Source organism: Leucoraja erinacea, chromosome 1, assembly GCF_028641065.1.
Source record: "Leucoraja erinacea ecotype New England chromosome 1, Leri_hhj_1, whole genome shotgun sequence".
NCBI classification, from domain to species: Eukaryota; Metazoa; Chordata; class Chondrichthyes; order Rajiformes; family Rajidae; genus Leucoraja; species Leucoraja erinaceus.
The window spans coordinates 43,217,187-43,241,224 of record NC_073377.1 but is presented as its reverse complement, the minus strand read 5'-3'; the positions used below and the strand labels follow the sequence as shown (position 1 = coordinate 43,241,224).

Genomic DNA, 24,038 nt, shown 5'->3' with positions numbered 1-24,038 from the left:
ACTGGGACAGTTCGGCTAGATATACAGCTCATTGTGGAGTGTAAGTCTGATTCACTTAGCTGAATTTTACCATTCATAGAAACATAGAAAATAGGTGCAGGAGTAGGCCATTCGGCCCTTCGAGCCTGCACCGCCATTCAATATGATCATGGGTGATCATCCAACAGTATCCTATACCTGCCTTCTCTCCGTACCCCCTGATCCCTTTAGCCACAAGGGCCCCATCTAACTCCCTCTTATATATAGCCAATGAACTGGCCTCAACTACCTTCTGTGGCAGAGAATTCCACAGATTCACAACTCTCTGTGTGAAAAATGTTTTTCTCATCTCGGTCCTAAAAGACTTCCCCCTTATCCTTAAACTGTGACTCCTTGTTCTGGACTTCCCCAACATCGGGAACAATCTTCCTGCATCTAGCCTGTCCAACCCCTTAAGAATTTTGTAAGTTTCTATAATATCCCCCCTCAATCTTCTAAATTCTAGCGAGTACAAGCCGAGTCTGTCCAGTCTTTCTTCATATGAAAGTCCTGCCATCCCAGGAATCAGTCTGGTGAACTTTCTCTGTACTCCATCTATGGCAAGAATGTCTTTCCTCAGATTAGGAGACCAAAACTGTACGCAATACTCCAGGTGTGGTCTCACCAAGACCCTGTACAACTGCAGAAGAAGCTCCCTGCTCTTATACTCAAATCCTTTTGCTATGAATGCTAACATACCATTCGCTTTCTTCACTGCCTGCTGCACCTGCATGCCTACTTTCAATGACTGGTATACCATGACACCCAGGTCTCGTTTCATCTCCCCTTTTCCTAATCGGCCACCATTCAGATAATAGTCTACTTTCCTGTTTTTGCCATCAAAATGGATAACCTCACATTTATCCACATTTTACTGCATCTGCCATGCATTTGCCCACTCACCCAACCTTTCCAAGTCACCTTGCAGCCTCCTAGCATCCTCCTCACAGCTAACACTGCCCCCCAGCTTCGTGTCATCCGCAAACTTGGAGCTGTTGCTTTCAATTCCCTCATCCAGATCATTAATATATATTGTAAATAACTGGGGTCCCAGCACTGAGCCTTGCGGTACCCTACTAGTCACTGCCTGCCATTCTGAAAAGGACCCGTTTACTGATTTATCTAATTTTTTCAGGTTTATCTAACAAATACATTTGTTCATCTTTCAGGTTACAGGACTTGACCTGAAATGTTATTTCTGGTTTTCTTTCAGAAGATACTGCCTAATTTACTAAAAGTATCCTAAATTTTGTTTTTATTTCAGATACCCAGCCTTAGCAATTGTTTTAATTTTAAATTATTGGAAGAAAGTCTGGATCCCAATGATTTGCCTAGAAATTTTACATACTTCAATGCTCATCTGGTCTCTGATCAATGTAACAAAAAAAGTCTATAAAATGAAAATAAAATGCTGATCTTAAAAATTTCTCAGAATTCCTTTTGACATTGCAATGAGATGGTTAACCGAATATTGAATCTGGTACTGCTATAGTCACAACAACAGAAATGGCATTACCATGTGATAATACCTTGATCATAATTTAGTCGTAGACAGATACAGCACTGAAAGTGGGCCTCTGGCCCGCAAAATGCACAACAACCACCATTTCACTAATCCTGCATTAATCCCATTTTTAATCTCTTTATATTACACCACTCACCTACACATTATGGGCAATTTAAAGTGGCCAATTAATCTATCAACCCACGATTTTGGGATGTAGGAGGAAACCAGATCACCAAGAGGAAATTTAGGTGGTCACAATGAGAATGTGCTAAATCCACGCAGAAAATACACAAGCTCAGGACCTAACACTAAATCTGTTACATTGTGAGTTAGTGGCTTTTACTAACTGTGCCACTGTGGAGTACAAGAATCTAGCAGCCAAATATATCACACAATCACAGATGATTAATTGAAAGATGATTTATCTGTTATATACTTATTTTTATTCAATGTTATATGGTATACTATAATTCTGAACAAGGAAAGAATATCTTACAGCAGTGACATCTGTCCTATGTCCATTTAAATCATACACGTTACCTGTTAATACATAAAACAAGATATGTTTTAGCTTGATACAAGGAAAATCTATTCTAATATTTTAGAATAGTTAGAAAGTAATATTGATTTCAATATCATTAACTAGTTATTTCATACATATATTTCCAAAAGAGCGTTCTGCAGTTTCTCCAGACCAGAATGATTCTAGCATGTTGGTAACTTAAATCGCTGAGGCATTAGCGCCCAAATTAGCTTCATTTGCCTTGATCATTATCTGGTAAATACCACAGAGGTGTACCTAAGTTAATACTGCTGAAGATGTTTCAGGAATCATCTGAAATTATTCCTTAATTGAATGAGCTAATAACGCTTATTAACACGCTGCCCTCCCTCAATAGCAAGAATGTCCTTCCTCAAATTAGGAAACCAAAATTGCACACAATACTCCAGGTGTGGTCACGCCAGGGCCCTGTACAACAGTAGGACTTCCTCGCTCCTATACTCAAATCCTCTCGCTATGAAGACCAACATGCCATTTGCTTTCTTCACTGCCTGCTGTACCTGCATGCTTACTTTCATGGCAAACGATGGAATCCAAAATTAAAAAGTATAACGAAAACTTTTATAACACATCATTATAATTCTTTTATTTTATCACGTCTATTAGGATCGAGCCTAAAAAGGTCATGTAAGTTATTTTCCTAATGATCATTAATACAAAAGAGAATAGTAAAATAATTATGTTATCCCTGTTCTGTCTGAAAAGTCAAACCCCAAGACAAAAGTTTAATTATATTTACCTTATTGCTTATACCGAATACCTTGTTTGTTTCAAATGACTGACTGCATTCACATTACAATTGGATTAAATAGGATGAGCAAAAGGGAATGCTCCCTTTGTACAAGACCAAATAAATTACTCTTATCGAGGCTGATCAAACTTGTTTGATTTCTGAGAGGCCTTCCAAAATGCTGCTTAAGTGAAAAAAAATAGTGAAGTGCTTGGAAAAATGGTATGTGACTGAAAATGCCAATAGAGTGGAAACAGACCCTTCAGCTCAACGTGCCCACACCAGCTACACTAGTCCCACCTGCCTGCGTTTGATCCACATCCCACCAAACCTGTCCTATCCATGTTCCTGTCCAACTGTTTCTTAAACGTTGGGATAGTCCCAGCCTCAACTACCTCCTCTGGCAGCTTGTTCCATACACCCACCAATTTGTTTGAAAAAGCTATCCCTCAGATTCCTATTAAATCTTTTCCCCTTCACCTTAAACCTATGTCCTATGGTCCATGATTCTGGTCACATCTTCAAAAAACTCAATCAGATTTGTGAGACATGACCATGCTGACTATCCCTAATCAGCCCTTGTCCATCCAAATGCATAATATCCTATCCTTCAGAATACCCTGAAACTTTCCAACTACTGATGTTAACCTGACCGGCCTAGCATTTCCCCTTCTTGAATAGAGGCACAACATTTGCCATCCTCCAGTCTTCCGGCACCACTCCTGTATTTAAAGACTCGTAAATTTCAAACAAGGCTCCGGCAATTTCTTCTGGTTCCCCACAATGCCCTCAGATATATCTGCTCAGGCAATAGTCAATAGACAATAGGTGCAGGAGTAGGCCATTCAGCCCTTCGAGCCAGCATCACCATTCAATATGATAATTCACAATCAATACACCATTCCCCATACCCCCCTGACTCCATTATCTTGACGAGCTCTGTCTAGCTCTCTCCTGAAAGCATCCAGAGAACCGGCCTCCACTGCCCTCTGAGGTAGAGAATTCCACACTCACAACTCTCTGTGTGAAAAAGTGTTTCCTCATCTCCATTCTAAATGGCTTACCCCTTATTCTTAAACTGTGGCCCCTGGTTCTGGAGTCCCCCAACATCAGGAATATGTTTCCTGGCTCTAGCGTGTCCAAACCCTTAACAATCTTATATGTTTCAATAAGATCCCCTCATTCTTCTAAATTCCAGAGTGTACAAGCCCAGCCGCTCCGTTCTTACAGCATATGACAGTCCCGCCATCCGGGAATTAACCTTGTGAACCTATGCTGCACTCCCTCAATAGTAAGAATGTCCTTCCTCAAATTTGGAGACCAAAACTGCACACAATACTCCAGGTGTGGTCTCATTAGGGCTCTGTACAACTGCAGAAGGACCTCTTTGCTCCTATACTCAACTCCTCTTGTTATGAAGGCCAACATGCCATTCGCTTCTTCACGGCCTGCTGTATCTGCATGCTTACTTTCATTGACTGATGAACAAGGACCCCCCAGATCCTGTTGTACTTCCCTTTTTCCCAACTTGACACCATTTAGATAATAATCTGCCTTCCTGTTTTTGCTACCAAAGTGGATATCCTCACTTTCAGAGTGTCTCCAAGGATCCTCCAGTATTTCTACTCAGCGGCTGTGGAAAGCATCTTGACCGGAAATATCACAATCTGGTTTGGGAATTGCTCTGCCCAGGACAAGAAGGCTCTGCAGAGAGTAGTGCGTTCGGCCGAACACACTATGGGAACTTCACTCGCCCCTCTGCAGGAACTATACATCAGGAGGTGCAACTCCAGAGCCAATAAGATCATGGGAGACCCCTTCCACCCCTGCAATGGACTGTTCCAGCTGCTATGGTCAGGCAAACGCCTCCGTTGCCATGCTGTGAGAATGGAGAGGTTGAGAAGGAGTTTCTTCCCAGAGGCCATTAGGACTGTAACCTCCTAGCTCACCAGGGACGAACTTTACTGTACCATTCTACGTTTTTTTTTAAATTGCTGGTGTTTTTTTCCTTTTTCCTTCCGCCCACAATATTTAATATGTAAAAGCATATGTGATTCTATTCCATTCTGTTTGTAGTTTGTTTGTTTGTTTGTTTTTTGCACAAAGTCCGCGAGCATTGCTACTTTTCATTTCACTGCACATCTCGTATGTGTATGTGACGAATAAACTTGACTTGACTTGATTTATCCACATGAAACTGCATCTGCCCACTCACCCAACCTGTCCAAGTCACCCAGCATTCTCATAGCATCCTCCTCACAGTTCACACTGCCACCCAGCTTTGTGTCATCTTCAAATTTGCTAATGTTACTTTGAATCCCTTCATCTAAATCATTGATGTATATTGTAAATAGCTGCGGTCCCAGCACCGGACTTGCGGTCCCCCACTAGTCACTGCCTGCCATTCTGAAAGAGACCAATTAATTAATCCCTACTCTTAGTTTCCTGTCTTCCAACCAATTTTCTATCCATGTCAGCACTCTACCCCCAATACCATGTGCCCTAATTTTGCCCACTAATCTCCTATGTGGGACCTAATCAAATGCTTTCTGAAAGTCCAGGTACACTACATCCACTGGCCCTCCCTTGTCCATTTTTCTACTTACATCCTCAAAGAATTCCAGATTAATCAAGCACGATTTTCCCTTTATAAATCCATGCTGACTCGGAACGATCCTGTTGCTGCTATCCAAATGTGCCGCTATTTTATCTTTTATGATTGACTCCAGCTAACTGGTCTATAATTCACTGTTTTCTCTCTCCCGCCTTAAAAAGTGGGATAACATTAGCTACCCTCCAATCCACAGGAACTGATCCTGAATCTATAGAACATTGGAAAATTGATCACCTATGCATCCACGATTTTTCTAGAGCCACTTCCTTAAGTACCCTGAGATGCAGACCATCAGGCCCTGGGGATTTATCAGCCTTCAGTCACATCAGTCTATCCAACACCATTTCCTGCCTAATGTGGATTTCCTTCAGTTCCTCCGTCACCCCAAATCCTCTGGACACTAGTACATCAGGAAGATTGTTTGTGTCCTCCTTTGTGAAGACGGATCCAAAGTACCTGTTCAACCTATCTGCCATTTCCTTGTTCCCCAAAATAAATTCACCTTTTTCAGTCTTTAAGGGTCTAACTTTGGTCTAACTAATTTTTTCCTCTTCCCATATCTAAGGAAGTTTTTACTATCCTCCTTTATATTCTTGGCTATCTTACTTCCGTGCCTCATCTTTTCTTCCTGTAGTGCCTTTTTAGTTACCTTCTGTTGTTCTTTAAAAATAACCCAATCCTCTGGCTTCCCACTCATCTTTGCTATGTTGTACTTCTTCTCTTTTATTTTTATACAGTCCCTGACTTCCCTTGTCAGCCTCAGTCACCCCTTTCTCCCCTTGGAATCTTTTTTCCTCTTTTGAATGAACTGATCCTGCACCTTCTGTATTATTCCCAGAAATACCTGCCATTGTTATTCCACTGTCATCCCTGCTACGGTATCTTTCCAGTCAACTTTGGCCAGCTCCTCCCTCATGGCTCCATAGTCCCCTTTGTTCAACTGTAATACTGACACCTCCGATTTACCCATCTCCCTCTCAAATTGTAGATTAAACCTTGGCCCTGGAGATTTGTCTACCTTCATACACGATGGTACCTTCAGCACCTCTTTGACCGTAACACTGACTGCTTTCAAGACACTTCCATTGACTGCCCCAAGTTCCTCCATCCTCCTGTCTTTCTCCCTGGTAAATACAAGGAGAAATACTCATTGAGGACCCTGTGGCTCCACACAGAGATCCCTGATTCCACAGAGAGATTTGATTCCTGATTCTCTCTAGTTACCCTTTTACCCCTGAAGTATTTATAAAATCTCTTGGGTTTGTTCTTCATGCTATCTGCCAGAGCTATTTCCTGGCCCCTTTTTTGCCCTTCCTTTTTTAGTTTATTCCTCAGTTCCCGAAACTCCTTCAGGGATGCACTTGATCTCAGCAGCCTATACCTGTCCCAATGCGTCCTTTTTATTCTTGACCAATGCCTCAATTTTCCTTGTCAGCCTAGCTTGCTTATGTTTGCCTACCTTGCCCTTCACTCTAACAGGGATGTTCATATACTGAGCTTTTGTCATCACTTTTGAAAACATCCCACTTGGCTGATGTTCCTTTCCCCTCAAATAACCTGCTCCAGTCAACTTGAGCGAGAGCTTCTCTCATACCCTCAAAGTTGGCCTTATCCCAGTTGTGCATTTTAACACGTGGGCCCTCACTGTCCCTATCCATAACTATCTTAAACTTTATTGAACAGTGGTCACTGGTCCCAAAACACTTCATTTACTTGCCCTTCCCTTCCCAATACTAGATCAAATGTTGCTCTCTCACGCATGGGGGCCTCTGCATACTGCTAGAGAAAATTCTGCTGAAATTGCACACCATCTAAATCCTTCATACTATGATTTTCCCAGTCAATATTGACCTACATCAACCTTATTTGACCTGCAGCTGTCTGCAATCTCCTGGCATATTTGTTCTTTTAATTCCCATTGACTATTCAGGGGCCTGTAGTACACCCCAACAAGGTGATCATCCCTTTCTTGTTCCTCTGATCCACCCATATAGCATACTAGACAAATTGTCCATAATGTCCCCTCTGACCACTGCCGTGACATCCTCCTTAACCAATAATGCAATCCCCCACCCCTCCTCTTTTACCCTTAACCCTGTCTCTCCTGAAGCTCCTGTACCTCGGGAACATTGAGCTGCCAGTCATGCCCCTCTCTTAACCAGTCACACGTACCTATCCATGCCCTAAGCTCATCTGCCTTCCCCGTAAGGCCTCTTGCATTAAAATATGTGCAGTTTAAACCAACCCTCCTTCCTCGCTCTCTGCCTTTCATCTGTCTATTCTGTCCACTAGCCTTTCTCTCACCGACCTCCATAACAACCTCTAATCTCTCACCTGCCTCTATTCTGTACGAGATCCCACCCCCCTGCCAATCTAGTTTAAACCCACAGTCACATTTCCAGAAGATTTTCCAGTAATTATAGCAAAGATTAAAACTTTTAGATCTTATACTTTTCAATGATAGACACAAAATGCTGGAATAATGTAACGGGTCAGGCAGCATCTCTGCAGAAAATACACAGGTGATGTTTCGGTTCGGGAGCCTTCTTCAGACTGATTGTAATAGGAAGAGTGAGGAAAAAAAGCAGGACAAATCATGGCCAGTAATAGATAACCTCAGGCAAGGAGGGTCCTGATAGGACGATTTTTGGGGAGAGACGTGTCTTGTACTTTTCAGTTCCTTACCATATATTTTGCCATTGATTGTGCATTTGCTAAATAGCATAATGTTTTGTGTCAGAGTTCCTGTCTTATCAGAGAATATATACTTGATTTGTCCAAGCTCCTCAGTTAATGTAGTTGTATGTGCTAATGCAGGGATATCCTTATTTGGATAATACATTTTACTATCCCAATTGATGTAGAAGCTGCTGCCCAAGCGTATAACTTCAATACTGTTGAAAAAACACAAGATAGAAAATTACAGGAAAAATCAATTATTTTCATTAAAACATTAATACATTTACTTTTGCTAAAACAGTAATCCACTTTGAATAATGATCTTCATTTCTATTCTCTTCGTTGAGATGTGTAATATTGCAATAAATCATTCATTGAGATTTACTTGAAATGTACTTGCTAAATCAGTTAAAATAGGCTAACTGAGGTATATCAAAACCAGTTCTTTCCTCTGAGCTTAATAATCTTGCCCTTCTCTGCCAGCATATTCCAGTTGATCAGGCGATACGAAGCCACTGAGATCAAATGTGAAAATTATCCTTTGAGAGAAATGGTACACATGAAGTTTAGTTGAATTTCCCTAAAATGAGAAGTGATGTTATTCATGACTAGCACAATTATTAATTAAATTATCAAAAGCTACAATCAAAAAACGCTATTTGTGGATGACTCTCGTCCAATATTCATGCCATTATGTAATATTGTGCTTTAGGTGTAAAGGATTTTTGGATTTATATGCAAAATTGAAGTTATCTGGTGAAGGAATTGAACAGTACTGCAAAATGCATGTTTAATGCACGAGCATTAAACCTGTAATACGCAGGCCAATCATGGTTTATTATGAATGTAACATCCAACTACCACTAACTATGCTGTTTATTGCCGGTGAAAATTCACGTGGTTCAATTTAGTATTACATTTTGTTCAAAAGAACCAAACAGCATAGCAACTGAGAGGTTTTAAGGTCTAGCTGGAGCCTAGAACTCAGGGACATGGTCTCGGAATAAAGGGCCATCAATCGATGTTTAGCTGTTGACTGTAATCAAAACTGCATTCCAAAGAGTATTCATGAAATCAAAGAATGCCGGGATCAGACAGGAAAACGGACTTGTGGTACACCATCAGCCATTTATTGAATACTGGGCATATTTAGTTTAAGGGCTATAAACTCTAGAAATAATTTTATTGATAGAAAACCTAAAAAAGTTCAGCACAAGAACAGGCCCTTCACCATCCATACTGACCACAACACCAAATTAAATTAATCCATTCTGCCTGCATGAGGTCTATATCCCTCCATCCTCTGTCCGTTCATGTGTCTATCTAAATGGCTCTTAAATATTGCTATCACCTCCTCTTCAGGCAGCGCGTTCCAGGCACCTACCACTCTTTGTGTTAAAACCTTACCTCGCAAATTTCCTTTAAATTTAAGGAAAAAGAGTGACCATTTATCCTACCTATGTCTCATAATTGTTTACACTTTTATCAGATCATCCTTGATATATTCTTACCTGTTATATAAAAGAACATAGAACAGTACAGGACAGGAACAGACCAGATGGCCCACAATGTTTGTATCCAACATGATGCCAAGTTAAACAGTTTTCATCTTCCTGCACATGATCCATATCCCTCTATTCATAGTCATGGAGTGATACAGTGTAGAAACAGGCCCTTAGGCCCAAATTGCCCACACCGGCTAACATGTCCCAGCTACACTAGTCCCATCTGCCCACATTTGGTCCATATCCCTCCAAACATGTCCTATCCATGTATCCATGTCACTGTCCGTTTCTTAAATGTTGGGACAGTCTCTGCCATAACTACCTCCTTTGGCAGCTTGTTCCATACACCCACCACCCTTTGTTTGAAAAACTTACCCCATAAATTCCTATTAAATCTTTTCACCTTCACCTTAAACCTATGTCTTCTGGTGCTTGATTCACCTACTCTGGGCAAGAGACTGTGCATCTACCCGATCTATTCCTATGAGGAACTCCTTGCACTTCCATGTGCTTAAAAGCCTCTTACACACCACTATCATATCTGCCCTCACCACCACCCTGTCAATGTGTTCTTGGCTCCCACTACTTTATGTGTACAAAACTTGCCCAGCACATCTCCAGTAAACTATTCCCCCTCACCTTATAGTTCTAGTGTTGGACATTTCCACACAATGAAAATAGGTTCTGATTATCTACCCTATCTATATTTATCATAATTTTACATACTTCTATTGTCTCCCCTCAACCTCAAACATTCCAGAGAAAATAATCCGGGTTGATATAACATGACCTTGTGGCTGAGACCCTCTAATCCAGACAGCATTCTGGTAAACCTCTCCAAAGCCTCTACATCCTTCCTGTAATACTCCAAATGCAGCCTAACCAAAGTCTTATGTACCTGTCTAACTGTTTCTTAAACGATGGGATAGTCCCAGCCTCAACTACCTCCTCTGGCAGCTTATTCCATACACCCACCACCCTTTGTGTGACTCTTCCTGACTCTTATATTCAATATCCCTAGCAATGAAGGCAAGCATACCATATACCTTATTCCACAGAGACCCAGGAGCGGTTGGAACGGCTGGTGCAGCGTCCGGGTGGTTAGTTTAAATATCGAGCGCGGGGCTTTGTTCCACAGAGGCCCAGGAGCGGTTGGAGCAGCTGGTGCAGCGTCCGGGCGGTGGGTTTAAAAATCGAGCGCGGGGCTTTGTTCCACAGAGGCTCAGGAGCGGCTGGTGCAGCGTTGCCCACTCTGCAACGTTCCATCACATTTCAAAAGAAGTGGTCTAGAGGAAGCCGCTGATTGGTGGAAGCGGACTAGAGGAAGTAGCTGATTGGGAGTAACCCCAGGTTTGTATTCCTGCTTTTTGTTCGTACTTTTTAGTTAAAGGTTCAGTGAGTTAAAGGTTCAGTGAGTTAAGGGTTCAGTGAGTTAAGGGTACAGTGAGTTAAGGGTACAGTGAGTTAAGGGTTCAGTGAGTTAAGGGTTCAGTGATTAAGGGTTCAGTGAGTTAAGGGTTCAGTGAGTTAAGGGTTCAGTGAGTTAAGGGTACAGTGAGTTAAGGGTTCAGTGAGTTAAGGGTACAGTGAGTTAAGGGTACAGTGAGTTAAGGGTTCAGTGAGTTAAGGGTTCAGTGAGTTAAGGGTTCAGTGAGTTAAGGGTTCAGTGAGTTAAGGGTTCAGTGAGTTAAGGGTTCAGTGAGTTAAGGGTTCAGTGAGTTAAGGGTTCAGTGAGTTAAGGGTTCAGTGAGTTAAGGGTTCAGTGAGTTAAGGGTTCAGTGAGTTAAGGGTTCAGTGAGTTAAGGGTTCAGTGAGTTAAGGGTTCAGTGAGTTAAGGGTTCAGTGAGTTAAGGGTTCAGTGAGTTAAGGGTTCAGTGAGTTAAGGGTTCAGTGAGTTAAGGGTTCAGTGAGTTAAGGGTTCAGTGAGTTAAGGGTTCAGTGAGTTAAGGGTTCAGTGAGTTAAGGGTACAGTGAGTTAAGGGTACAGTGAGTTAAGGGTACAGTGCTTTTTAGTAAAGGTACAGTTTAAAGGATTACGATTTTTATAGTGGGAATGAGTTGATTTAATTTGGGGGTAAGCCATGTCAGTTGAGATCGGCCCCATGCATTGCTCATCCTGCAACATGTGGGAGATCTGGGATATGGTCAGTCCCTGGTGACTACGTTTGCAGGAAGTGTGTCCAGCTGCAGCTCCTGGCAGACCGCATTGAACGGTTGGAGCTGCGGCTGGATTCATACTGGAGCATCCACGATGTTGAGAAAGTCGTGAATGGCAAGTACAGCGAGTTGGTCACACAGCAGGTAAAAGTTAAGCGGACAGAAAGGGAACGGGTGGCCACTAGCCAGCGAAGCAGTAGGCAGGTAGTGCAGGAGTCCCCTGCGGTCATTTCCCTCCTAAACAGATATACCATTTTGGAAACTGTTGGGGGAGATGGCTCATCAGGGAAAGGCAGCAGCAGCAAAGTTCTTGGAACCGTGGGTGGCTCTGTGGCACAGGAGGGGAGGGAAAAGGGCTATAGTAATAGGGGATTCAATTGTAGGGGGAATAAAAAGGTGTTTCTGCGACCGCAAACAATACTCCAGGATGGTATGTTGCCTCCCTGGTGGAAGGGTCATGGATGTCACTGAGCGGCTGTAGAACATTCTGGAGGGGGAGGGTGAACAGCCAGTTGTCGTGGTGCACATTGGCACCAACGATATAGGTAACAAACGGGATGAGGTCCTTCAAGGTGAATTTAGGGAGCTAGGAGATGAACTTAAAAGTAGGACCTCAAAGGTAATAATTTCTGGATTACTACCAGTGCCACGTGCTAGTCAGAGTAGAAATAGGAGGATATTGCAGATGAATACGTAGCTTGGAAAATGGTGCAAGGAGGAGGGATTCAAATAGGGCATTGGAACCAGTTCTGTGGGAGGTGGGACCAGTACAAACAAGACGGTCTGCACCTGAGCTGGAATGGAACCAATGTCCTTGGGGGAGTGTTTGCTAGTGCTGTCGGGAGGATTTTAACTAATGTGGTAGGGGGATGGGAGCATGAGCAGAGAGACAGAGGGGTGTAAAATGAGGGTAGAAGTTAAAGGTAGCAAGGTGAAAAGTAAAAGTGGCAGGCAGACAAATCCAGGGCAAAAATCAAAAAGGGCCATGTTTCAACATAATTGTATAAGGGGTAAGAGTGTTGTAAAAACAAGCTTGAAGGCTTTGTGTCTCAATGCAAGGAGCATTCGTAATAAGGTGGATGAGTTGAATGTGCAGATAGTTGTTAATGAATATGATATAGTTGGGATCACGGAGACATGGCTCCAGGATGACCAAGGCTGGGAGTTGAACATCCAGGGATATTCAATATTCAGGAGGGATAGACAGAAAGGAAAAGGAGGTGGGGTAGCGTTGCTGATTAGAGGAGATTAACGCAATAGAAAGGAAGGACATTAGCTTGGAGGATGTGGAATCGATATGGGTAGAGCTACAAAACACTAAGGGGCAGAAAACGCTAGTGGGAGTTGTGTACAAGCCACCTAACAGTAGTAGTGGAGGTGGCGATGGCATCAAATAGGAAATTAGAAATGCGTGCAACAAAGGGAAAACAGTTATAATGGGTGACTTCAATTTACATATAGATTGTGTGAATCAAATTGGCAGGGGTGCTGAAGAAGTGGATTTATTGGAATGTATGCGGAATAGTTTTCTAAACCAACATGTAGAGGAACCAACAAGAGAGCAGGCTATTCGAGACTGGGTATTGACTAATGAGGAAGGGTTAGTTAGCAGTCTTGTAGTGCGTGGCCCCTTGGGCAAGAGTGACCATAATATGGTTGAGTTCTTCATTTGGATGGAGAGTGACATAGGTTGGAGGCCAGTTACTAGTGGGGTGCCACAGGGATCTGTGTTGGGTCCACTATTGTTTGTCATGTACATCAATGATCTGGATGATGGTGTGGTAAATTGGATTAGTAAGTATGCAGATGATACTAAGATAGGTGGTGTTGTGGATAATGAAGAAGATTTTCAAAGTCTACAGAGAGATTTAGGCCAGTTGGAAGAGTGGGCTGAAAGATGGCAGATGGAGTTTAATGCTGATAAGTGTGAGGTGCTACATCTTGGCAGGACAAATCATAATAGTACGTACATGGTAAATGGTAAAGAATTGAAAAATGTAGTTGAACAGTGGGATCTGGGAATAACTGTGCACAGTTCCCTGGTGGAATCTCATGTATATAGGGTGGTAAAGAAAGCTTTTGGTGTGCTGGCCTTTATAAATCAGAGCATTGAGTATAGAAGTTGGGATGTAATGTTTAAATTGTACAAGGCATTGGTGAGGCCAATTCTGGAGTATGGTGTACAATTTTGGTCGCCCAATTATAGGAAGGATGTCAACAAAATAGAGAGAACGGAGGAGATTTACTATAATGTTGCCTGGGTTTCAGCAATTAAGTTACAGAGAAAGGTTGAACAAGTTACGTCTTTATTCTTTGGAGCGCAGAAGTTTAAGGGGGGACTTGATAGAGGTCTTTAAAATTATGAGAGGGATAGACAGAGTTGACGTGGATAAGCTTTTCCCACTGAGAGTAGGGAAGATTCAATCAAGAGGACATGACTTGAGAATTAAGGGACAGAAGTTTAGGGGTAACATGAGGGGGAACTTCTTTACTCAGAGAGTGGTGGCTGTGTGGAATGAGCTTCCAGTGAAGGTGGTGGAGGCAGGTTCGATTTTATCATTTAAAAATAAATTGGATAGTTATATGGACGGGAAAGGAATGGAGGGTTATGGTCTGAGTGCAGGTAGATGGGACTAGGGGAGAATACGTGTTCGGCACAGACTAGAAGGGCCGAGATGGCCTGTTTCCGTGCTGTAATTGTTATATGGTTAAACATGGGTCTGAACTTAAAGAAAGGTAACTTTGAGGGTATGAGACGTGAATTGGCCAATATAGACTGGCAATTGATTCTTAAAGGGTTGACGGTGGATATGCAATGGAAGGTATTTAAAGATTGCATGGATGAACTACAACAATTGTTCATCCCAGTTTGGCAAAAGAATAAATCAGGGAACGTAGTGCATCCATGGATAACAAGGGAAATCAGGGATAGTATCAAAACAAAAGATGAAGCATACACATTAGCCAGAAAAAGCAGCCTACCACAGGACTGGGAGAAATTCAGTGTCCAGCAGAGGAGGACAAAGGGCTTAATTAGGAAAGGGAAACTAGATTATGAAAGAAAACTGACAGGGAACATAAAAACTGACTGCAAAGGTTTTTATAGATATGTGAAGAGAAAAAGATTTGTTAAAACAAATGTAGGTCCCTTGCAGTCAGAAACATGTGAATTGATCATGGGGAGCAAGGACATGGCAGACCAAATGAATAACTACTTGGTTCTGTCTTCACTAAGGATGACATAAACAATCTGCCGGAAATAGCAGGGGACCGGGGGTCAAATGAGATGGAGAAACTGAGTGAAATCCAGGTTAGTCGGGAAGTGGTGTTAGGTAAATTGAATGGATTAAAGGCCGATAAATCCCCAGGGCCAGATAGGCTGCATCCCAGAGTACTTAAGGAAGTAGCCCCAGAAATAGTGGATGCATTAGTGATAATTTTTCAAAACTGTTTTGATTCTGGAGTAGTTCCTGAGGATTGGAGGGTAGCTAATGTAACCCCACTTTTTAAAAAGGGAGGGAGAGAGAAAACGGGGAATTACAGACCAGTTAGTCTAACATCGGTAGTGGGGAAATGCTGGAGTCAGTGGGATGGGATAGCAGCACATTTGGAAAGTGGTGAAATCATTGGACAAAGTCAGCATGGATTTATGAAAGGTAAATCATGTCTGACAAATCCTATAGAATTTTTCGAGGATGTAACTAGTAGACTGGAAAAGGGAGAACCAGTGGATGTGTTATATCTGGACTTTCAGAAGGCTTTCGACAAGGTCTGACATAAGAGATTAGTATGCAAACTTAAAGCACACGGTATTGGGGGTTCAGTATTGATGTGGATAGAGATCTGGCTGGCAGACAGGAAGCCAAGAGTAGGAGGAAACGGGTCCTTTTCAGAATGGCAGGCAGTGACTAGTGGTGTACCGCAAGGCTCAGTGCTAGGACCCCAGCTATTTACAATATATATGAATGATTTGGACGAGGGAATTGAATGCAACATCTCCAAGTTTGCGGATGACACAAAGCTGGGGGGCAGTGTTAGCTGTGAGGAGGATGCTAGGAGGCTGCAAGGTGACTTGGATAGCTTGGGTGAGTGGGCAAATGCATGGCAAATGCAGTATAATGTGGATAAATGTGAGGTTATCCACTTTGGTGGCAAAAACAGGAAAGTAGACTATTATCTGAATGGTGGCCGTTTAGGAAAAGGGGAGATGCAACGAGACCTGGGTGTCATGGTACACCAGTCATTGAAAGTAGGCATGCAGGTGCAGCAGGCAGTGAAGAAGGCGAATGGTATGTTAGCATTCATAGCAAAAGGATTTGAGTATTGGAGCAGGGAGGTTCTATCCAGTCTTTCTTCATTTGAAAGTGCCATCCCAGGAACCCGTCTGGTGAACCTTCTCTGCACTCCCTCTATGGCAAGAATGTCTTTCCTCACATTAGTTTATTGTCAAGTTACCGAGATACAATGAAAAGCCTTTTTTATAGGTATCACAAACAGCGGATGTCGCAGCAAAGCTCCCTGCAGAATTCCACTCGTCACAGAGCTCCAGCCAGAATATTTACCTTCCGCCACAACACAATGAATGTCAGTTCACAATCCATACAACCAAGTAATTGTGAATCCCGTACATCTTAATATTTTGAATCAACCTATCAAGAAAAACCCGGTCAAAAGCCATGCTAAAATCCATGTATACAACATCTACCACCCTCTTCATTAATCTCTTCAAGAAAATCAATCGTTAGTAAGGCAAGACCATATGCGCACAAAGCCATGCTGGTTATCCCTAATTAGCCTATTATCTTCTAAATGGAAGTAAATCCTATCTCGAAGAATTTACTCCAATAGTTTCCCTGCCAATGACGAGAGGCTCACCGGCCTATTCTGGCCTATTGTTCTCTGGATTCTGTCTACTTTCCTTCTTAACCAAAAGAACAAAATTGGCCACTCTCCAGTCCTCCAGGACCTCACCCATGGCTAGAGAAGAAACAAAGATTCTCATCAATTCCTGCAATCTCATCTCTTGCCCCCCTCAATAACCTGGTTTGGATCCCATCAGGACCTGGCGGACATATCCACCTTAATGCTCTTCAAGAGCCTCAACACTACCCCCTTCTTGATCTCAAACTGCCCTTGCATATTTGTACTCATCGTACTGATCTTGTTGTCCTCCAAGTCCTTCTCCATCAGTACGGATGCAAAGTATTTGTTTTGCATCTCACCTACATCCTCCAAATCCAAGCATAGATACCCTCCTTTATTAAAATAAACAAACAATAAAGTAATTAACCATATAACCATTTAACAATTACAGCACGGAAACAGGCCATCTCGGCCCTTCTAGTCCGTGCCGAACAACTTTTTTTCCCTTAGTCCCACCTGCCTGCACTCATACCATAACCCTCCATTCCCTTCTCATCCATATGCCTATCCGATTTATTTTTAAATTATACCAACGAACCTGCCTCCACCACTTCCACTGGAAGCTCATTCCACACCGCTACCAGTCTCTGAGTAAAGAAGTTCCCCCTCATGTTACCCCTAAACTTCTGTCCCTTAATTCTCAAGTCATGTCCTCTTGTTTGAATCTTCCCTATTCTCAAAGGGAAAAGCTTGTCCACATCAACTCTGTCTATCCCGCTCATCATTTTAAAGACCTCTATCAAGTCCCCCCTTAACCTTCTGCGCTCCAGAGAATAAAGACCTAACTTATTCAACCTATCTCTGTAACTTAGTTGTTGAAACCCAGGCAACATTCTAGTAAATCTCCTCTGTACTCTCTCTATTTTGTTGACATCCTTCCTATAATTGGGCGACCAAAATTGTACACCATACTCCAGATTTGGTCTCACCAATGCCTTGTACAATTTTAACATTACATCCCAGCTTCTATACTCAATGCTCTGATTTATAAAGGCTAGCATACCAAAAGCTTTCTTTACCACCCTATCTATATGAGATTCCACCTTCAAGGAACTATGCACGGTTATTCCCAGATCCCTCTGTTCAACTGTATTCTTCAATTCCCTACCATTTACCATGTACGTCCTATTTTGATTTGTCCTGCCAAGGTATAGCACCTCACATTTATCAGCATTAAACTCCATCTGCCATCTTTCAGCCCATTTTTCCAAATGGCCTAAATCACTCTTAGTGACACTATTCACTGCATTTTCAAATAAACCTAGAGATCTCACATTTCAATATACCTATCTGCAATGAAGACAGCCCTTGTTCCAGTACTGGATTCAACTAAGTTTCCAGCATCTTTTTATCTCATATGTCTGCTCTTTGAAGGTTTTAGAAATTATGGAATGGGATCTTATTTTTCATTATCTAAATGTTAATTCAGTGAATGTGTATTCCCAAACATTGGTTCAACAGAATAAAAATCAGGCAGATTCATAATAAAGATCCCTTGTGCTAGTTTATTTCCAACAATGTCCTGTGACCCCCATTGACTATCCCATAACAAAGTTTTTACCCAATGTTTGGAATAAACATACCACTTAATGACGGAAAAAAAACTGTTCTTAAGATATGAAACAAATAAATTGGACAATGGACTAACATTAGGATCTAGTATAATACAATAGCAGCTTATAAACCTTTTTCATTATTAGGTATCTTGTGATCATGGCTGTCATAATCAAAAAACTCAGGTAGCGTCCAATACCTAATTGTCCGGAAAGCTCTGATAATGAATAGCTAATTCAAACTGCCCATTTTACACTGTTGCAGCAAATCAACAGTCAACTCTTATCGAAAGATGTCCATTTCATCGTTAATAACAGGTTCAATAGTGATAGGAGTAGAATTAGGCCATTCGGCCCATCAAGTTTACTCTGCCATTCAATCATGGGTGCTCTATCTCTCCCTCCTAACCCCATTCTCCTGCCTTCACCCCATAAACTCTGACATTTATACTAATCAAGAGTCTATCTCTGCCTTAAAAATATCCACTGACTTCGCCTCCACAGCTTTCTGTGGCAAGGAATTCCACAGATTCACCACCATTTGCCTAAAGAAATTTCTCCTCATCTCCTTCCTAAAAGAACATCCTTTAATTCTGAGGCTAAAACCTCTAGTCCTAGACTCTCCCACTAGTGGAAACATCCTCTCCACATCCACGCTATCCAAGCATTTCACTATTCTGTAAGTTTCAATGAGGTCCTCCCCCATTCTTCTAATCTCCAGCGAGTACAGGCCCAGTGCCGACAAACGCTCAACATAGTTTAACCTATTAGTTCCTGGGATCATTCTTGTAAACCTCCTCTGGACCCTCTCCAGAGCCAGCACATCCCTCCTCAGATAATACTTCGTCATTTGATATATTCCTTCCTATGCCGGCCAATCCTAAGTTTAGTATATACTAGACTAAGTGGGATCCGTTGGGTCCCAGTCACACGGGAGGCCTGGTCCCCCAACACAATCCATTCCCCAACGCAATAATCCACCACTCATCCGTTCCCCCAACGCAATCCGCCCCCCCTCTCCCCAATGCAATATTCCACTACTCACCCATAGCCCATAACTTCGCAGGCGGGGTTGACCACTCACCCATAGCCCCCAACACCATACTCCCCCCCCACCCCCCACCCATAGCCCCCAACCCACTCCTCCACCCCCCCCCCCCCCCCACCCCCCCACGCACTCACTCCATCCCTCCTCAACCCCCCCCCCCCACCCCATCCACTCTTAGCAGCTCTCCGGTGGCGCAGCCATTCCCGCCCTTTGGGTTCCCATTGTGACGTAGAACGCGCAGATATTACTGCGTGGGCGCAGCTGACGGGCAAGGCAAGTGGAAAAGGGATTTAGTAAAGCTTAAAATGTGAATAACTCTTAAAATATAACAACAATTTAAACGGGGGGGGGCTTGATGGGGTGCATGGGGTTGCGAGGGGTGTGGGGGAGAGACTCAGAGAAAAGACGGCGGTTATGGGGGAGAGGGGGTGTGTGGGCAGGGAGGGTTGTGGGGGAGGGGGGTGTAGGGGGAGGTGGGTATTACGGGGGAGGCAGGAGCCAGCCAAGGGAACCAGAGGGGGAGGGGCTGGAGCTGACGGTGCGATGGAGACTCACAGCGGGCGCTGGTCGCTCTCCTCCGTCGGGATCAAATTCTCCGCTTTCCGCTTGGCGACATCTCCCGTGCCTCACCGGTCTTGGCTGGGCTGGGCTGGGCTGGATTGGGCTGGGTTGGGCGAGGTTGGGCTTCCGGTCCCTCCGAAAATTGTGTCCGATTGGAAACCTTCGCCAGCCATCCTCAGCAACAGTAAAGACACAATGGCGATGGAAGGGACGGACCGTCCAGCGGAGTGACAGGAGAAAAGACCAATCCACGCGGCGCTGGCAGGACAGCAGATCAATCTGCGCACGCGCGTTTTTAAAGATTTTTTAAACCTTGTTTTACATTAGACCACCGATAGGAACAAAACGGTGCAATCGCACCACAGGAGAACGGTGAGTAAGCTAGCGAAAAATCGTAGCGCTATCGCGTACCGGGTTAATGCACATAGAATGACCGTGCAAACTGGAAGATAACAAGATCAGAGCTTTAGTTATGTATAGATAGGATCTTATAGAAACATAAAATTCTTAAGGGATTGGACAGGCTAGATGCAGGAAAAATGTTCCCGATGTTGGGGGAGTTCAGAACCAGCGGTCACAGTTTAAGAATAAGGGGTAGGTCCTTTAGGACTGAGATGATGAAAAATGTTCTCTCCAAAGAGTTGTGAATCTGTGGAATTCTCTGCCACAGAAGGCAGTGGAGGCCAATTCACTGGATGTTTTCAAGAGATAATTAGATTAACTCTTGGGGCTAAAGGAATCAAGGGATATGGGGAAAAAGCAGAAACGGGGTACTTATTTTAGATGACCAACCATGATCATATTGAATGGTGGTGCTGGCTCAAGGAACGAATGGCCTACTCCTGCACTTATTTTTCTATGTTTCTAGATTAAGCTATTCTCCCTCAAGCTCTTTATCAGATTCTGATCCCATTTCCAATCACCTATTGCTATCTGGAGCTCTGAGAAGGTGATTGCCATTGCAGTACATGATTTATTGTAGTTCTTCAGTAGAATTAAAAAGCACCGCAACCGATTCTCAAAAGAAAAGAGAAGGGGGTGTGGAATAAGAAAACTGATCGCCATAAACTGATCTGCATAAATCTAAATATAACAAAGACAGTTGGAAGAAAAACTCACAGGCAGTTAGGATGATTCCATAGAAAGTGAAATTTATTAGAGCAAAATAGGTTGAAGTATAAATGAAGCTCCATAGAAAGTGAAATTTGCTAGAGCAAAATAGGTTGAAGTATAATTGAAACTACCATACCATATCAACGCAGGAGGAAAGAAAATAAGACTTTATTGCCTTCCGTCACAGTGGGGAATATAGAGGAGCCGCTGTGATGGATGTCTATGTTAATGTTTTATGTGGTTGTGTGTTTTGTTGCTTTTTTGGTATGATTGTATGGCAAATCAAATTCCTAGTATGATTTACATACTTGTTTTTTTTTCAGACTTGGCTAATAAAATCAATTACAATTACAATTGCAAAAGAACAATTGATACTAGAATGAGAGAAAATACAACATCAACTTACAGAAGAAGACACATTGTTAAAGACATACAAATATTGAGGTGGGAAATTAGTTAATATGTTGATATGTAAGTTTAAAGGTATCAAAATATATAAACATATAGTTGAAATAAAAACACTCACCTCACATATAAGGAAATTGGGACAACAGTGTTCAGAATGATCACATATGACCAGAACACAAGAAATCCTGACAAGTAAGAATTTTGAATGTCCTGCTCCCAAGGCAAGTAGACCTGAAAATAATATCCTTTATAAGTTTCCCAGATAGCATTTCCAATAGCCAGCACTGTACACATGATACCAAGAAAGCCAAAAATCTGCAAACACAGAACAAAGATGATTAAAATCTGTTTTATTTTGAAGTCAGCAGTAAATAGTAAGCACTTCATTACTTAAGTTGATTAAAGTGATGGTGGGGAAAGAATGGGATGGAAGGCTAGTTGAGGTTTAGTTCAGTTTAATTTACAGATACAGCTCAGAAACAGGCCCTTCGGCCCACCGGGTCCGAGCCGACTAGCGATCCCCACATTAACACTATCCTACACATGCGAGGGACAATTTTTACATTTACCAAGTTAATTAACCTACAAACCTGTACATCTTTGGAGTGTGGGAGAAAACCGAAGATCTCGGAGAAAACCCACGCAGGTCATGGGGAGAATGTACAAACTCCCTACAGACAGTCCCCGTAGTCGGGGTCGAACCCGAGTCTGCGGCGCTGCAAGCATTGTAAGGCAGCAACTCTAACCCTGTGCAACTGGGCCAAGGAGGATAAACATATCTGCTATGGGTACACTAGCGAAGATAGATTGGCTAACTACTTGCGGATGTTCGGTCTGACAGCTGCATCCTTAAGGACTTGCTGGCTCAGTCAGAAGTACAGTAACCAAGTACTCTTGATGATTGAAAACAAGTCTCCTTTCCAGAATACATTTGTGTGCTTGGTGCTTTTGGTGTTTCTTCCAGATATTGATCAAAATTCAGAAATAATGATTCATAAACTTAAGCAGGAAGGTTAGTGGTAATCAAGAGATTTCCTTTCCTAAAATGTTTAAGAAGGAACTGCAGATGCTGGAAAATCGAAGGTAGACAAAAATGCTGGAGAAACTCAGCGGGTGAGACAGCATCTATGGAGCGAACAAAATAGGCGACGTTTCGGGTCGAGACCCTTCAGGAGAACTTCTTCAAAGTAGGCATACCTTGAGGAGATTTCTAGTGGAGTAGTCAAAATGTTTAAGAAGGAACTGCAGATGCTGGAAAATTGAAGGTAGACAGGAATTCTGGAGAAACTCAGCGGGTGAGGCAGCATCTATGGAGTAGAATCGATGGAATCTGTGGAGTGTTTAGAAGGGTCTCGACCCGAAACGTCGCCTATTTTCTTCGCTCCATAGATGCTGCCTCACCCGCTGAGTTTCTCCAGAATTTTTGTCTACCTTCCTTTCCTAAAATGATACTGTGAGTTAATGTCTAGGATTCTAAGGGCCATTCCCTCTCTCCTGCATATCACTGTGCCCCACCCCTCTGGTAGGTCTGTTCTGGTGAAAGGGCAGGACATATTCAGTTATTGTGATGGAGGAGTCTTGAATATTGATCCAGTAATAATAAAGAAATTGTGATACCTCTGAAACTCATAACAGTTTGTGATTTTGAAGGGTATGTTGAGGCAATCAATTCCATTATTCTCAATGATAAACAACATAAGCTTTGGAGATTCTGTCAAAGAAACCGTATCATGTTGAAATATATGTCGTTGTATGTATCATGTGGGTCATATATAACACAGCCACTGTGCACTGGTAGCAGAGGCAATGAATACCATTCAAATATATGTTGCTCCATTCAAAAATATGTCAATTAACCAAATTACAGTAAACCCTCGCCTTAACAGACCACATGGGGGATGATGGTGTCTGTTATTACAGATTATTCGCTATAATTGAATAAGGGAATTAATATGAACAGCACTAAGAGGAAAACAACCATTAATTTGTGCAGTTGTGTGGGTTCTGTGGGTCGCTAATGGAGCTGCTGCCTCGTGTCACCTGGGTCGATCCTGGCCTCGGTGCTCCCTGTGATCGCGTGAGTTTCATCCAGGTGCTCTGGCTCAATCCTGCACGAGGTTGGCTGTCCCTAGTGTGTGGGGTGGGGCTGGTGTGCCAGATACCCGTGGGCAGGGTCCAGCCTGGGTCTGTGGCATTGTGGGGGGGGAGGGTAAGAGAAGGAGCAGCTCTGCCAGCGGTTTGCGAGGTTCGCGGAGGCCAGTTGCGTTGCAGACCTGCACGTCTTTGCAGTGGGGAAACCCACGCTGCCACAATGTCTTTGTGTTTGCAATGTGGAAGGAAAGATAGAACCACTGCAGTAGTTCTATCCTACACACTGTGAATTGTCCCTAGTGTGTAGTGTAGAACTAGTGTCTGGGTGATCACATGTCGGCATGGACTTGGTTTTGACACTCTATCTCTGAACTAAATTAAGCTAAAATGGTTCAAAAATCCTATTAAACAGCTTAATTTAATATTCCGTGTATTCAAAACACTTTAACTAGTACAGTAGTAAAGACAGTGGAAGAAACAGAGCAATATCAATGCATAGAATCTGTAAACTAAACTAACCCAAGAATTGCTCTATCCGCCTAGTGGTCACTCCGTGAAATAACAAACAG

The 24,038-nt window shown here is 42.7% G+C and overlaps 1 protein-coding gene across 3 annotated transcripts in view; it reads right to left on the bottom strand.

Moving 5' to 3' along the window:
- The window catches only part of LOC129696117 (probable phospholipid-transporting ATPase IM), a 199,420-nt gene that overhangs the window by 79,408 nt on the left and 95,974 nt on the right, over positions 1–24,038 (bottom strand). For all 3 annotated transcript variants that reach the window (XM_055633597.1, XM_055633586.1, XM_055633606.1), the window contains 3 exons: positions 21,497–21,693; positions 8,117–8,325; positions 2,022–2,065 (listed from right to left, as the gene is read on the bottom strand). In XM_055633597.1, coding sequence (XP_055489572.1) covers positions 2,022–2,065; positions 8,117–8,325; positions 21,497–21,693 — 450 coding nt within the window. The remainder of the gene's footprint in view (positions 1–2,021; positions 2,066–8,116; positions 8,326–21,496; positions 21,694–24,038) is intronic.